Here is a 17609-nt window from a genome sequence, read left to right as displayed (position 1 = left end):
TTCATTCACTTTACTTACGCTTTCAGTATTTTTCATGGTAGAAAATATGCTTCAACGTCACCGTTTTTTCGTTTCCGTACTTCAAACTTCTATGCTACGTAACTGAACGTACCAGCAGCTAAGCGCTAACTTATCGTGTTTCTTTCTGTACGTGTATTTATAGTGGGAAACTCTTTTTGTCTTTTCTTCTATAAAGAAAAGTAGAAATGAAGTTTGGAAGCCAAATATGCTATTATGAGAAAACGCAGTAGAAAATAGAAGAAGAGAAGGAATCTTCTCTATTCAGAGACCTACATCTATACCGACCTTTTTGTAACTCGTTCGCACGAAAACATGTGCAGATCAAAATGAAGATCAGACGCAGTTTCTTGGTTTATTCGAGTGAAAATATTGATTATCATAAAAATACTTAGTAGTTTGTATAAAAATTGGAAAGGAAAGATACACAAAATTTCGTTCGTTTTATTCCAGTTGTGAATTTACACGTTCTAACCGATACCTTTAATTTAGCAATAAGATATATATGTAAGAAGTTCAAGGTAACATAGAACTCAGAAATAAAAGGAAAATCATTTCCCAAGAATTGAAATAAATTTCTTGTCAGTGCAGCGTAATTTAATGAAATCTAACGGAGAGTTCATATATTACATATTCGTTCGATATGTTTTGGACAAGTTTGACATAGTCGAAATATATTATTGCTCGGAGTTCATTCATAGTGCAATTTGGCGATGCGAATTCATTCTATATATCTTGTGTAATACTACTAAATTAGATAATACGAGTACATATTCTCTGTTGAGTTTTGATTAATATTATACGGAATAAGCTGCGGTTATTGGCGTTTGCTCGGCAAAGTCACAAATCGATTAGATGTTCGAAACGTGACTAACGGATCGTTGGGAATTTCAAATTTTGTACACGTACCAAGCCATAGTACTTACCTTTGCTTCACGATCAGTTCGACAATTTGGCGATCGACGAAGATAATCGTTGCGAAGGATCGTTACAATGAAACTCTAACTACGTTACGTACGAATTTCTATCGGCATTCTCGAAGGATTAATATTTTCATTGGTGATAATTTCCCCATTAAACATTTTGCAAGTACTTACTTCGTAATATCCGATTAAGTGTGTTCTCGACGGAAGATACATACATCTTTGCTATACGTTATCCTGGGTGCAACGAGGATTATTACATTCCACGGCTTGGATGCAAAATTCCTGCAGATAGAATCACAGTGATACGGGGAATTCGTGACGATATTAAAGCGATTTATGTTTGAATTTACCTCCATCGGAGATGCGTTTCTTTCCTAAAATAATCATTTCTCGATTGATTCAAAATGTCCAATTTATTTTGTATGTTATAATATCGTGGAGATGAAAATCTGACGTCTTGTTTTATTTTGCGAGTCTACTTTTACAATTCGTATGTCTCTGGTAAGTCGACGAAAAAGAGTCTCAAACGTTCATGTTAAAATCACTCGATACATCTACTATCGTAAAACGAATCAAGTATATGAACGTTAATTAATAAGTTTTCGCGCACGGAAATGGTGCTTACGTGTTCCATAACGCTATACATAAGGAGCTAATGGAAAACTTCAACGTTCCAACGAGAAGCCATTGATAAATCATTCAGCATACAAAAGTGAATAAAAATGTACATGGCATTGCTATCCGATAAAACACGCGTAATGCATCGTTCTCTGTAAAAAGATATGGCAATATTCTTGTATTTGGCGAAAAATGTTCTTGATACACAGGCTCATCGTGTGCACGGTTTAGAGTAGATATTGTAGTTAGCATACACGCGTATGTACATTGATCACATATTAATACACCAAGTGATTATTTCGAATGTTAGCAGGAAATAATAACGAGTATTAGACTATGTCTATAGGATGGATTTTTCTTTTTCCTTCGACGAAGCACCTGACGAACGATACTTTTCTGAAGAAGATCGTGTCAGACTATAAAATTGACAACTATAAGACAAGGAAATCCTTGCTTGGCCGTGTTTTAAATAACTTTAAATGTTTTTCTGTTTCATTGGAATTTTACACGCAACGAGATTGAATTATTCATGCGGTTTCGGAGTGTGATCGTGTTCGTTCGAAAAAAGATAAAATCGTTGTGAATTCACGAGCGTAAAGAGCATTGAAAAGAATTTGAGATCATGATGGGCATTCGTAGCTGTATGTGATTTGGCTCGTTTAAACGGTGTTAATTCACGAAACTGTTGGTGAAACGTGAAAGCGTGGCTTTGCCCTTAGAATTTATTAAGTTCACTTTTGTACGCGTTCAAATGGCAAACAGTATAAAGCGACATTGCACGACACTTTTAATGGATTAAATTTATCTGAACTCGCAAATGTCTTTTCAACTGTTTATCAGAGTGTCGCTGCCACGTTACATCGACTCTTTTACGAATGAATGTGAACTTTTCTATTCGACGACAATTCGCGAAATAGCTTTCATTTTTATTCACGATTAATTACGATAGAAAACACACGACATACGGCAAAATGGAAACGAGCATTAAATGCGATACCTGTATCTGTGGATTCATATTTCACATCGATAAAACGTTTCGCGCGTTTTTTTCTTCATTACTGAAATTTCTGGCGAGTCTCGTTTGTTTGCAGGCAACTAAAAAAAAAAAAAAGAAAAAAAAGGATAGTTATTTCTTTTGACTCGATGGTTTATTATTTCATGCGTACGAATAGAACTCGGACAGAAGCCCATGCTCGTTTTAGGAAAAGAGAAATGGTAAATGCATCGAGCTGAAGATCATTCTTTGTACGTTTATGACGATAAAAATATTTAAAGGATGTGATTCAAATGAATGTAATACTTGATTTAATATTGCTTGAGTTTATGTCTGGTCGCACATTTCACGAAAATTGTTGCATCTTATACGCAGCGTTGTAGATGCGTTACGTATTTGACATTCAACATTTATTGGAAACGGAGATTTAAGAATATCGAATTTCGAAAATTTAACCGTCGACATAGCGGTCTCGAGTATTGTACTATAGTTAAACCGTAGATTAACCGATGCAAGTCGAAATCTAGCGAAGTGACGGCGCACTTGCCGATATTGTTTCGAAATTTTACGATGAATTTGCTGCACCGCGTTATTCTTATTTTAAGTTAACATCTTAGGATGTTAGAAAGCGTCAGATGAAATTAGCGAGTTCCGTTGCAGCAAATTATCGACGACGTTAAATGTATGTAAGTCAAGCACGAGTAACGTTGTAAAGTGTAAAGTAAGAAGAGATATACGAAAATGGCATCGAAATTATTTGGAATTCCGCAGTAGGCATCAATTCGGTGACGAAGTTGACACGGTAGGCTAGTCACGTGACACAGGTTTGCCGCGGATGAAGTCGATTCGAGGTGCGTATACCGAGGAAAGTCAGAAAAATCAACATGACATTGATGGACGCTTTCGATGTAGCGTTTCGCCGATCACCGCCATGCATAGCTGCTGGTTTTTCCTCTTCTATAAACAGAAATAGAACAGTGAGGAAATAACATCTGTTCGACTAGAATAAATAGTGAGCAAATAAGTTATGTCGAAAATTAAACGTAATAAAATTAAATGAGCCGAAGGAGAAGTACATTTGAAACAAAAGATTTTGCAAACGATTTAGATGCGTATGTATAGGTACATAAATCCTGTATTCGCGAAAGGAAAAGAAACGGAATATGGAGAAAAGAAAAAAATATAGATAACCAACCTTCGATTACGTGTATCATGATATATGCTGGCCTGGCATTGCTGGGCCAACAAGTGTAATTAGCACCATGAGAAAGTTTCACTTTGTCAACCACGAGAATCGAACCGTTTTTCGTAGCCTCCACTTTAACCCCTGGTTCATCGTCGTAGTTGATCATGCGACCTTCGCGATACCAAAAGATGAAACTCGGTGCCTCCGTCGATGCTATCAGCTGACATTCCAGCCGAAGACTAGATCCTTGTTTGATGTGAAGGTCTGGTCCTCCGGGAATCATGGAGTACGCCTCCGTGATGCTTAGACGAATGAATCGTTGTTGGACCGGCTCCGTTTGAATCTGTCTCGATAAAACACGCTTCGAATTGTTTCGATTCGTTTAAATATCGTTATATGTTAAATTATCACCTGACACTCGTAAAGTCCAGCATCTTCGCGTTGGACGTTTTTAATTAGCAGAGTCCAATCTGGGCTGTTTGAAATAACCATGAATCGCGTGTCGATGACATGAGTGTCTGTACCCAGCGTCAATAATTGCCTGTCTTTTCTCCTGATCCAAGTTACCTGAAATGAGAAATTTTCCAGTCATCTGGATTTCGAATATGCAAATCGAATATGCAAATCGATTATGCGCAAGTTGCGAATTCGCAAGTGCAATTTTATAACTTGCATAAATAAATAAATTTTATAACACATTGTATAACTTGCATATTTGTTAAAAATATTTGGAAGTTGGAGATAAATAATCTGCGTGCTGCGTTTAACACTTTTACGATTCCAAACGGTTAAAAAAAATTGTTGTATCTTTAATGGGGTTTTCGATCTTTCGTATTTTCCAGCTAACAAATAATAGTACTCATTTCAGCAGACTGCCCCTTTTGTCATATTAATGGCACATCAAAAATGAAGAAAAGTAGCTTTAATAAGAAATCCTTTCCTCTTCTCAGTGAGTACGAAACATCGTCATCCAGCTTATCCATCCGTAATGCTATTTTCGTCTGGTGACAGCCGTTATTCTTGCGTTGATAGCAAAGACGATTTAGAAAATGCACGAACGTCGTTCTTCCACACAAACGGCAACTGAGCTAAGAATATTACGGAAATATACAATGGCCTTTAGGATATAGCGATGTCTTAAATTACAGTATCAAGCAGAATCACCGATCGATGCACCTCAACAGTTACAGTTGCAGTACGCCGTAACATTCTATCTTTTTCAGCGGAGACTGAATCACAGTTAACAATAGGATATACGCCCCTGACCATGGTTTCGAATTCTTATTTTATCGGGTCTTTGTCAAGTCATTTGTTAAGACACCACGAACGTATAAATTCGACCCCTTTTATGATTTCGTTATACCGTGGAGAATTTTTTAATAGGTCGCGGAACACGTGAAATAAAAAAGGAAGATATCGCTGAGAGAGCATTGCACGTCAGATATGAAATCTTTTTGACAATAATCTAGTAGATGGTAGACGAATGTAAGAAAATGTAAGCGCAATATTTCATTCCAACGATACAATTTGTGGTACAGCAAGTCACGCATTTTCAATCTCACATTCATTTATAGTTTACTTGATGTGTTCGACAGACGCTGTCGTGCCAAGGTGTCATCTCTTATTGGAGTAATTCAACGATCGAAGCAAGCCCAATCGACGACCTTACGGGTTATTGTAATTACGATGAGTTGATTCAAACGATAGAATCGTATAGTTTCGCCGATAGAGTTGCGGATTCTATTAGTCGGACAAATTCCCATTGAATTTTGGCAAAATTGGTTTCTGATAATTCTCGAAGTTACTGAAGCTCGTAATTGACTGCGTAGTCAACGTAAACCGACACTGAAGAGGCTGGCCAGTTTTGTGCCTTAATTGTCCTACGTTGAGTATGCTCGACGTTCACAGCAACTAGATTTCACGATTTTCTAATGCGAATCTGTGAGGATCGACAAGAACACTCGAGCATAAATGAGTCGAATAACGAACTTCCGCGATGTATTACGAATCAACGTCTGGTCTTTACGTTCCTCGTTAGTCCCATGATTCTACAGCTTGCTCCTTAAAAATTGTCATAGAAATTTCTCGAAAAAATTCATTGCTCGATTACATTTGTACTCGTCTCTATAATAATTGTAATCGGTTCTCGATCGGTCGATAAAGATAGACTGTATGACGATAGAATATGAAACGTAGTTTTAATCAAATCTTTGTTTTACGCTGGCGATAAAAAAAAAAAAAAAAAAAAGAAAGGAAACGATCATTTTTCCGGTCAGCCAAGTTCCATTAATCAGGCTTTTCTCCACACGTGTGGACGCAGTAGTATGATAACATCTCCGGGCCGGGCAGCGTCGTTTAATTAATGTCCCCTCGGAAGAACGTCTCGTGATCGCGATAAATTTATTGAATTTCGGCTGTCGTCTCGGTTTACTTGCTTTACCGAAATCCTCGATTCATCTTACGTTGCCACGATTTTAAAAAAGAAAAGATCCTACAACACAATGAGATAGTCGTAGTTATGAGATGAATCGAAAGAAGCGAAAGCTCCGTTTACGTAGGATAGCGTGCGGATCGTTTTGTAATTGTATTGTCCGTTCCGAACGACGCTATTCTATTTCATCTTATGAGACATATACAGCAGCTTTCGAGTTTCAAGAAAGTTTATTGCTACTAAAATGAATACCCACCTGCTTGCCAAGGGTTCCTGTCGTAGCGAAGCTGCTTTTAGTTACAAAGGAAACGTAACAGTCGCAGAGCCTTAGGATATATTTGTACACCAAACATAAACCGAACGCTGCCCGTTTCTCATGAATATTATTAACCAGCGTGTCTAGGCGGTAGCAATTAACTAATACGAAGTATCGTATTAACCGGGTTGTAAAGCGGCGAGCACGCGTAAGTATTACGTAAATCGTAAAAGTCGAGAAGTCTCGTAAACCTGTACGATCATACGACTTAACGGCGATTTAAGGAATTCTAAGAGTTGTTGGGAACGAGATGCTTAAAACGTGAGCGAAGATTTGTGGTCAAAGATGTTGAAACTTGCAAGTGCATTTCAGTTTTTCAGCAAAACCACGAATTAACTTTACTACGGATCATGATAGCGTCTATTTGCGATAAACTCTTCCTATTCGTGGAACGAATCAGTAGCTGTGATTATGCACAGTATAGTTTGTACACAATTAATACGGGACATGCATCTATTACTTATGTGTTTATCGCAGGCAATTACAATTTGTCATGTAGATGATCTATAGCATCCATAATTTGACTATTGCAACTAGCGAACACCGAATGGAATGTTTAACTAAAATCAAAAGATTTGTTATTTCAGAAATCACTAAAAATATTGAGATTCCTCTTACGAATTACACGTGGAGCGCATAGCACGGGACAATTTAGGTGAGACGCATTTTTACGTGATTTCTTATTCATTGTATGCAGTTTAATCTTGCACCAAGTAGATTTACCGGAATTTACCTGCCTGTTTATATGGAATAAAATGTAGGATATTCGTGTCATGCCGCATAAGGGACGCTAGCCGATCTTCATGCCTGGTCTTCGTGCATGCAAAGTAACACGTCCGAGCAGAAAAACACAAGCTTGGAAATACGTAGTTGGTAGCGTGGAAGAAAAAAGAAGGGTATCAAGAGATGAAGTAGCTTGACGCCTGTGCGTTATGAATAAAAGATTGAAGAAAGGATCGGGCTTCTGCTGGGTAGCAGCTTACTCGTTGACGTATCGATTGCCGCTTTTCCAGTTTATGATTTCTCGCAATATTCCATCGTGACGATCGTCCGTGACTTATGTTCTTTGATACGTCAATTTTAGTGATTATTTGGACAGGCGTTGCTTTTCTTGAGATACGAGATAAGAAAAGAAATCGCTAAGGAAAACAAGTCGTTTTTTGACACACGATGTTAAAATCGACACGGTATCTTTTATTGTCATTGCTTATTGTTAAACAATCGACAAAAATAGACTTTCGCCTAACTGCACTTTGTACATTCAATACTGCATTTTCTATTTATCTATATATTTTCCTGTGTTTCCGTTCGTTCTGTCGGTTCGCCTATTCTACGTAAACGAATATTTATAACGCAATGGAACAAATTAATTATGCATTTATTTCTTTGTATTTATGGCGCATAACGTACCTAGGTGTACGTAGTTTCTCCCAATGGGCTTTCTTCGATGAAACAAGAGGAAGCAACGGCATAAAGAAAAGAAGAAACCGAGACAAAGGAAGGTTCATTTTGTCTGGCACAACGTCGATAGAACACACGTAAAAACGAAAGTTGTACAAACAAAATTTTTGTTGTCGATACTCGAAAGGGACGGTCGTCGTTCTTTCATTACCTTTGTTCATTAAAAGTCTTCGCAACGCTTGATACTTCGAAGGCGAGTGCAATTTTTCGCTCCTTCTCCAGACAGTTGCGTTTTTAATGGACTTTTAACCTACGAACTTTTTCCTTGACAGCTTGGTCCTTACGAAGCGGCATCTGTTTTCTTCTTTCCTCGAAAAACTCGTACAAAAGTTTGCCGGTTTATGAGAAAATCGGTAGCCGTACTATTCCGTGCGCCACCATATTGCCGCCATCTGGTACGGTCTCGAATCGGTTGGAGAAAGTAGAAGCTATCGTTCTTGTCTTCTTCCCTCGTTTTTCCCTTTTCCCCGATACACGTAATCAGGATTTTCACGATACGCGATATTCTCATCGAACTTAAATGCTTTACAATCCTATCGCGATGCTACGATGACAACGATGTTCCCGATATTTTTTCGAAAAGTTCGATCGTATCTTTTCATTGTTTGTTCTTTCTTCTTCTTTAACACGAAATCCTCTCAAGTCGACTCGATAACACGTAGGTTAAATACGCGGTATGCGTCGATCCATCGTATTTGGAAACGTGGATAACGAGCTGTTGTTCAGGAAATAATTATGCATATTAGGCTGATATTCGAATCATCCGTTAATTTGCGTATCAAACCATGTACACATGTATCGAGCATGGGATAACAAGACAAACGGGATATATTCGTCGCTTTCCATCAACGCGCCGACGTTATTTCCGTGATCGAATCATACAAGGCCCGTGTGTTGGTCGATCTTGTTTCCGTTAATTTGCATTTTAACGTTGATTAGTGTTACGAAAAATATTACGACAAGTCTGTCTTTTGAGGTGAAAAGAGAAAATGGTAAAAACGGTTGGTTTTTTACAGTTCGAGACCGCTGTTAGAGTTCATATCTGTCATAAGTAAGTTTCAATCGCGATACGAGTGTAGACGACGCGATAAAAATTTCGAAATGACCCACCCATCGCGTCAACCTGAAATTATCGTCCATTAAAGATAATTACGAAGCACGTTGAACGAACGATCGTTCGTCGCACAGTCGAGCGGAATTCATAAATTTCTTGGTAATTATTCAAATCCATGCCCGTTAATATTTCCTCCTCTCCCCTAAATTGATCGTCTATCGCTCGCAAGTCGATTGAAAATTATACTTGTCCAGATGATTTTTCGTTAGCGAAATCGCAGAAGAAATTTACCGATTGCTCTCTCGATCGATTAGCGTGCCGAGGAGAAAAAAATTAAAGGAATATGCGGTGGCCACTACTACTAAGACGAACTTCCTACAGCATTCCAGAGACAATTCGATATTCGAACCGGAAAATTGGAGAACTTGCTGACTCCCGGTGGGATTTCCTTCTCGATTTCGAACGCACGTGTACTGATTTCCTAAATATTCATATTGCTCCTGGCTATCGTGGAATTTATACTTGGCGCAGTAGTTGAATATACTAATGTTTCTTATCGTGCACTGCGTACGTAGTCGTATCGATACCACAAACAATAGTGTGACACTTTTTATGTGACTGTATCGATACTCGAACCAAAGTATTTTACATCGCATCATCGGTTAGTCGACGAATAAAATAATTTTTAATTTAAACCAACCAATTAATTACTATTATTTTGCAAACGATTTTCATGATTGTCAAAAGGGATCCAACGATTCTATCTTTATCATAAATTTCGAATACCATCGTATGTTAGGCTAAGAACTAAATCTATCTATTACTTAGTATTCCGTAGCATCTTGTTTTTGGATCGTAATCACAGTAGCATCTACCGCACTGCGCGCGACACGCCCGATCGCGTTTCTTTAGCTGTTTGTGTCGTATCGGTATTCGCATTCGACGACATTCCTTGGCGATTGGAATTGAAATTCTAGTCGAGTGCGAATCGATCTTTGGCCAACGTTAGGTGTCCTTTTGTAGGCGAACACGCGCTATACATTTCCAGTTACAACAGCTTGGATTCGTGCAGACCGGATTCGAACACGACAGGCTACTTTTTAAGAAATGTCCGAAACAATATTTCTTTCTCGCGATGCCAAAGGTAATACCGTTTCTTTGACGTCTGTGTCTTTGGTCTCGTACCTTTATAAGAACTTATGTCAAAAGCGGATTTAGTACGTTTTCTTTCTATCTATCCACTTATCTATCTATTATCTTTTGGATCATTCTCGTCGCTTGTCCCATTCCCGTTCAAGCGTGTCTCGGCTATCCACGAGGAATCGAGAATCGTATCGAAAAAGGAGAACAAATACTTGCTAGGAATGAGTATCGATTTCCTAGCTCGGTATGCAGGATAATATATCGTTGGTGAGTTTAGGAATCCTCTTCCGTTATTCGTACAACAGAGAATCAATCCTGTCTGTCTTTCCTAAATAGTAATGGTCCACACGCGACACGGTCGAAGCTTAGCCGTGACATCCGGTAGCTTAAAAGGACAAAGGAAATGCGATTTTCTGGTACATTTTCTTTCGGAAATGAAATAGTCCAACACTGATAATCATCGTGTGTTCTCAAGCGTGGAGAAAAGCATTATGAAAACACTGAACATTTTCCACTTGTTATCGATTTATTTATAGATATTTCTATATATTTTTCTCGAACGCATGTATTGTATATAGGCTCGGAAATGTAAAAACGCGGAAACAGATGAATGGCTATTGTTTAGCACGTAATTTGAAAGGAAGGAAGAAAGTTACACGTTGCTATTCAAAGTGCTGCCTCTGTTGAAAGCTAGTTTCTCAAAGAGCTGATGAAGCATTTCTTTATAGCGGGAAGAAAATTACTTCACAGTAGAGCGATGCCGTACATCTATATCGTGAATAATGCAACATGAATTTTAATCACGCTCTCGTTGTAGGTACTCGCGGGAAATACAAATTTTCGTGGCTAACTTGTCCGCGTGTGGGTGCGTACGAATCAAGGGAGCGTAGCTGGGCATAGGTAGGAAACTGCAGTTCTTGGCGCGTCGATCCTTGCAACATTAAAACCGGGAGAATTACAAGGTGGAAGGGGACAGGTTTCTATCCTGTTGGACGTTCTCTTTTCCATCCGGCTGTTTGCCGGTCTTTCGGCGTTGCTCGGTCGCGCAACGAGCAGCCAGCTCTGCCCGTTGCGTCAAACGAGCAGGTTTTGTCCTCCTCTTCGAGAGACGTTTTCCGTTTCCCGTTTTCCGCTCTTTACTATAGCGAGCGAGTGAGTGAGTGACCTGAGCCCGAGGCTTGCATACGGCAGCACGTTGCTCCGATCATTTATTAACGAGCATACCTCGTGAGAAAGACGGTGTAACGAGAGGAATACGCGTGCATTGGGTTTACAGTGCTGAAATGTACCGAATTTAAAATAGCGTGCTCGTCGCTTTACACAGTGTTTCGATAAATAATTGATGTTCACCGGTGAAACTCAGTGGCGGAGTTTACGCGCGACTTCGAATTCTATACGAGTGAAATGTTTAGGGCGCGAACAAATGGTGTTTGGAAGTTTCCCTGGCAAAGTCTTTTGGCCATACCACAGCGAACATTATTCGTGCTTCCGTGAAGCTAATACCTTTTGTAGTAGTAGGTTCGTTGCAAGACGGTTCGTATTCGAAGGTGTTCAAAACGAAAGGAGACGCGTGCGATATTTTGGTAAGCGAGTACCGCGAGGCGTCGCATGTTTCCACGAAACGCGCAATGTCTCGTGTAGCGTGCGTGTAATCCGCAGCATCGTTGTTTATCGATGTGCCCGCTTTACACAATGGCATGCATGCTTATGTACGTTGCGCATACTTCCTTGGTGTTCATCGACCTATGTATAATACCTGCATACAGGCCGGCTTGCAGCTTGTGCATACACGGCCAATTCCACTTGTACCTACACGAGCCACCTTCCTTGTATACATCATCCAGAACGCATATATTTGCTTGTATACATATGTGGTGTACTCACTATTCCGGGACTAGTGAATCTACAGGGAAGCAAAGCGTTTCCGCCGGTCTGCGCCAGGACATCCTTGACAGATACAGGTACCGAAGAGAGGATGTTATTCCTTTCTTCCTCGTTGGTTGGCTTCTCACTCCGTATAGCACCATCTAGAAATATCGAAAATCATTCTATACCGTATATCTCGGTTATTTCGATCCGGGTTGCTTGGAAAACAGGCAGAGGAAATTAACATAGCGATATCGTATATGTGGAGAGGTGTATCCACGTATATGTATGGTTGTGGAAGTTTTCTCTTTTGCGTATTCCGAGACGAGCTACAAGCTAAATAACTACTTTGTCGAAGCTACTTTACCTTTTCAACGAACACTGGTGTGATATGTTTTGTCGATATGGAAAGACGCGCAAATACAAAGAAGTCGCGTTTCCTTCGCTCTCTCGTCCAGCGGCACACTCAACAACGCTTAACGAACGTTCATCGAGGAAATGAATTTCAAAGGAACGACATTTTGTAACGTCATATTGGGAAAGTTTTACGTAGGTCGAAGCGAAAACTTTCTATATTTTTCTTTTTCTTCTACTCTACGTGAAACTCTGGTCGTTAAACTTTTATCTTTCCTTTATTTTTTTCACGTCTTTACAGTTTTGTTCAAATCATAATGTCTCGATTCGCACTAGCTTCTTTTCTTTTTCGCTGGTTTAAGACTAACGATGCTGTTCCAGCGTATTATAGCTGCGAAAGTTACACGTTGAGCGCACGACCTCCTTCGCAGCTCGACGGCATTTTTCATGGGTTGAAAGTCTGCTTATCGAATAATGTACATATAACGACTTGGAGCCAAGCCGAAAACTCAAGACATTTCATTGCTTGAAAATATCGTCCAGCGTTCACGAGGACCGCGGAAGCCGTTGCGCCGGATGTTGATCGAACGAGCCATAAAACTGTGCCAAACTAGAGATCTTCTACGAGAAACTTCTCTCTATCGTTTATCCTTTATCGTTCAATTACTCCTTTGCCGTGCGGATCGACGCTTAGAGAAGGTGTGCAACGGCTTGTGAACGAGTACACAAGATTTCTTCGCTAACATATACGAAGACTTGACTCTCGAGTTAGGTCGAATACCAAGGCAAAAGCTGTAATTGACGTGAGATGGTATCAAAAGTTGTCGCTTCGAATTTCCCGATCAAACGCAATTCGAAACGTTGACTCGAACGTTAGTTGCAACTGGGTCGATGGTAATTACCGAAGTTATTCACTCAGGTATGCAGACGAAAACGAAGCGGTGCAGTAGCCACAGAATTTAAGATTCACTCTACGTACACCAGTGTAAGGATAGATCTCGGTCGTCTTTCTCACTGGCCATCTGCCTACGATCCCGCCGCCATCCTGGTTGACGAGCTTCTTAAATTGCATTACCTATTAGAGCGAGTGCCTTAAAATTGTACGCTCCTCTCGGTCTCGGCCGTGCCTGCTAATTTGCAGCGGCAAAGAGGGAAGCTGGTAACTCGGGGTTAGCTCGGCTTATCTGCTCAGCTGCAACGTTCGCAAAGGGGCTGCAAACCACTCTTCTCCTCTGTCTCTTGATTAAAGCGACGATTTTTTGACTCCGAGAAGATGGAATTACGATATAGTCTTTCTTGCATGAAAGAAGGAATCTGAAATGGCGAACGTCCAACAGCTTGTATCCATATTTCGCGAATCGCAACCAAATCAAACGTAGAACGTGGGACTCCGAAATTTGGTTATATCATCGGACGATTGGAGGAACGATGTAAAATTTTATATCGAGTAAAATTCGAGCTACGTTTGTTCCTGCAGCGCAGAATCAAGGAAACTACCGTTTAAATCATTCCGTGCGGCGTAGCATGGTCGGTCGAACGAGGCAATTTCTTTACGCTATCCCGCAAAATACGGCTTGCTTTACAGTTATTGCGAAGAGAATAAACACGCAGACAAACAATATGGATTTAAGATGACCGTCTTAGATTTCATCCTTTTGCACAAACTCAAATCTTCGTAAAATTATGATCGCAACTACTCGATCGACGTGTTCCGCCTCATTGAATTTTACGATTCTTTGCATCTTCGTAATAAAATATTATATATGTAGCGTAACATCACGTAGCGACGTATCACGCGCAGTAACGTTGATAATAGGTGGAATAGCTTAAAGTGACGGGACTGGCGCGGTTGCGAGTATTGCATTCGTGAAGGTACGGCTCTTTCTGTCGGTTGCATTGCGCAAGGCAGTTTGCTAACGTGTGATATACATATGTATGTACCTTGTGGATCAAGAAGCCACAACGCCTGCAGACACGTCTCGTCAACGTCATCGTTGACGATTGTAGTAAAACTTGTCAACCAGTTAACACAATTGCTGACGACATTAGCGGTGGTATTTAGTTCGAAGGAATGCAAGTATATTTCTGCAAAGTGTTTTTACCTATTTAGTTTTGTTTATTTTCGTCGATCGCGTCAATATACGAATCAATACAAATCGAGACGAGCAATCGTTTTTTCTCGATGTAGCGTAAAAAAAAAGTTTGGGATAAAGATCTACATGAACTTCGTGAAAGACGCGACGCTCATGAGACCGGTCAACGACACCAACAGTCGGTGATCAAATATGGACGCGGGTAAACATACTACGTTGCAAATGACTATTTTTCTTTACCACATCCCGGTATCGAACGTTTGCTGGTCGACCCCTTTGACTCGGTTTAAATAGCGCAAATTTGCGTTTCATTTCATCTGTTCGATCATTTATCGATTTCCACGTTCGTCAAATTTACAGCAGCTTTCAAGAGAGGAACAAACGTTTCTAAATAAATTTTGAAGCAACGGAACGTTCCATCTTTTCTATTATTTTTTTCTTACAGCCGCGAATATAAGAGTCGGTTGGAAGCCGACTAAAAACTCGAGTCTTAGGAAAATAACGAAAAATTGTGTCATTTCTGCAACGTGGAGGAAAAATCTCTAGCTTTCGTACTAGAAAGTAGCCAATAACGATGCAAACAAGTCTTTGTGGACCTCGGGGCTAAAAACAAGAAATTATTTTTTTTCGATAAGGAATAAGAGAAGAGTAGTCGCTTACTTTTCATAGCGTTGATTTTTTTCTCAAGGAATTTCTTGCACAGAGCCGTTCGATTCTTTTCAATCATCTACTTCTTTCAAATATAACCGACGTAAACGTTCATCCGCCACGTAACTTTTAGCGGAGAGAAACTTTATTATCGGCAGATTGAATAAATTTCTATCTGGTGTACAATTTTTGCGTGTCCTTGCAAATCCGTCGGCGTGGTTAGTTCTAACTTTAGCCTTGCACATATCGAATAAGGTCGTAAAGAGCGCAGAGGAATATTTTCTTTCGTAAGCAGGTTCGTCATTTCTTATTAAAGGAAATTCTTGGTCCTCGAGGAACGAAAAAATTCGTCACTGTGTTACGAAGAAGATCTTCAAGGAGGAACGACGTTTCTTCCTCCGTTCTTTAAGCCTTTTCTCGTATGAAAATTTTCCTTCGGCGAAAATAACTGCGATTCGAGTACCTTCTTTGTTGCATGGTTCGCAAAGTACATAGGACGAATGATAGAGAAGTAATGCGAATCGCAATAAGAGGAACGTAATTTAGTCTCGCGAACTCGCCAACTAAATTTGCTCACGATTACCGGTTACGTTATCGTTATGTGACGGTACGGTGTTTGAATGTGGTGCTATTGTTTCCGCCGAGTAATGTTAGTGTGACAACACTGCCGAGTGAGTTAGTTGAATAGCGTGCAGCGCACGAGCATGATGTCGATTGAGTGTGCGAACACGTGGTAGATGTGCTCGTCGAGTTCTCTCTTCCTTTATGTGTTTTTCGTTTCGACGTTCCTTTTTTCTCTCTTTCATGCGAGTATGTGTGTGTACTTTAATTTGGTTTTGTAATTTGTTGCTTAATAAAGCGTGCTAAGGTAAAGTTCCAGCTGGCTTTTTTTGTGTACGAACAGGTTAAAAGATCCGACAGTTGCTTACTTTGCCTCAGTCTCTGCTCTTTCTTCTTACGAACCGTAGAATTGCTGGCGACCATTTTACGATATATAGTTTTTCTCACCAACTATGGGAATCGAACTCGGAAAGAAACTTTACCTTGTTTGCGTGACGGTACAAGAACCTGGTGATTCTCGCGTGTTTCCAAAAGCTTTGTTACTTTATTATTCGTTGACGGCTCACGACCCTATCTTTCACCTAGTTTTACGACGCACGTTTCGAAAGAAGAACACAAGTTTTCACGTTAACGTCGTGCTCACAAAATTATTTCGTGAGATTTATCTACATCATTACGGCAAAGAATAAGCCCGTTTCTGAGATGAAGTAACTCGTTTCCGTTTCGGCACAAGCGATATCTTTATCTTCGTTAAACGTATTTCTCGTTAAACACGCTGCAAGATGTCGAACAAACATATTTTACCGTTTATGCTTGCTTTCGGCCGTTGACTAAAGCAAGCTACGCTTTGCAAGCGGTGGCACATCAAAAATCCGTGACAAGACTGATCAAAGTTATCACAGACATTAAAGCTGTGAGTAATGGCGCGATAAAAGTGTAAGCTCGGTGAATCCTCCTCCGTGAGGGAGGTTTAACGGATTTCGTTTGTCAATGTGCCAGCGATTGAGACCAATTAGCAGAATGACGAGATAATCTTCGTTAGCTTGGAATTTTGGCTTTTCGATGAAAAGTTTCGAAATCGTAGGTTCTGCACGTGGGCACAGAGAGACGGATTGTTTAAAAATTCGAAATTTCGTTAAGCGAAAAAAATACGTGGCAAGAGAAAGTAGAGGAAAAGGAAGAAAAGAAAGACAGAGAAAGTGTCGAGGCGGAAAGATGGAGGAGTAGAGGAGAACGAAGCTATCGGTCTACTATATCTGTGGACCCGGGTTCATCGTGAATACGAATGAGGTCCTGGTCGATCGGGCTGGAGCACTAATTGAGAAAGTTCGCCGGTACCGCTGCCAATGTTTCCTCTGGATGAAGATAGCCGACCACTTTTGAGGGCAAGTCTGCTCCTCTGTTCCTCTTCTTCGTGATTAAGGCCTGTTCCTTTAGACGGGTTGCAGCGCTGGGATACCAGAGGGAAAGGAAACACGGAAAATCGTCGCTGTTGAAACCGCTAGTAATGGTCACCGTTTTTTTCTTTTTTTTACCCTCTCCTTGCAGGAATTGTCCTGGCTAAGTTAGACCAGAGCAGACCAAAGAGCAACACCGATACTACACCGGTGCGGTTTAACATTCGAATCGACGAATATACAAACAAAAGCTTCACTTACCGATTGGATGTAGGAAGTAGCGCGACGATGCTAGCAACAGGAGGATCAATCGAAACGCGTCCATCATAGTTTCCATTCACGTGTACATCGTGCGGTCATCCACGAGTTCGCCTACAATGGAAAAATGAGTAAATAGATATATATAGTAGACGATTCGTTCGGTATTATCCGTTTCATCAGTTGCTTGCCGCGATCGTTAAGTAAAACGAGAAAAAAGAGACATCGATCCACCTTTTCCACTTTTCCAATGATGACGGACAGTTAATTAACAATAAAGAAGAA

The 17609-nt window shown here is 40.2% G+C and overlaps 1 protein-coding gene across 11 annotated transcripts in view; it reads right to left on the bottom strand.

Annotated features, from left to right (window-relative positions):
• Positions 1-1338: 1338 nt before the first annotated feature.
• The window catches only part of LOC100649737 (zwei Ig domain protein zig-8), a 35640-nt gene continuing 19369 nt past the window's right edge, over positions 1339-17609 (bottom strand). For all 11 annotated transcript variants that reach the window (XM_020864505.2, XM_012312221.3, XM_048408906.1 and 8 more), the window contains 5 exons: positions 17328-17438; positions 12032-12174; positions 4154-4309; positions 3752-4085; positions 1339-3513 (listed from right to left, as the gene is read on the bottom strand). In XM_020864505.2, the coding sequence (XP_020720164.2) occupies positions 3368-3513; positions 3752-4085; positions 4154-4309; positions 12032-12174; positions 17328-17403 (855 nt within the window). In that variant the 5' untranslated portion in view covers positions 17404-17438 and the 3' untranslated portion in view covers positions 1339-3367. The remainder of the gene's footprint in view (positions 3514-3751; positions 4086-4153; positions 4310-12031; positions 12175-17327; positions 17439-17609) is intronic.

This window comes from Bombus terrestris, chromosome 9 (genome assembly GCF_910591885.1).
Source record: "Bombus terrestris chromosome 9, iyBomTerr1.2, whole genome shotgun sequence".
Taxonomy (NCBI): domain Eukaryota; kingdom Metazoa; phylum Arthropoda; class Insecta; order Hymenoptera; family Apidae; genus Bombus; species Bombus terrestris.
This window is presented reverse-complemented; position numbering and strand designations above follow the sequence as displayed.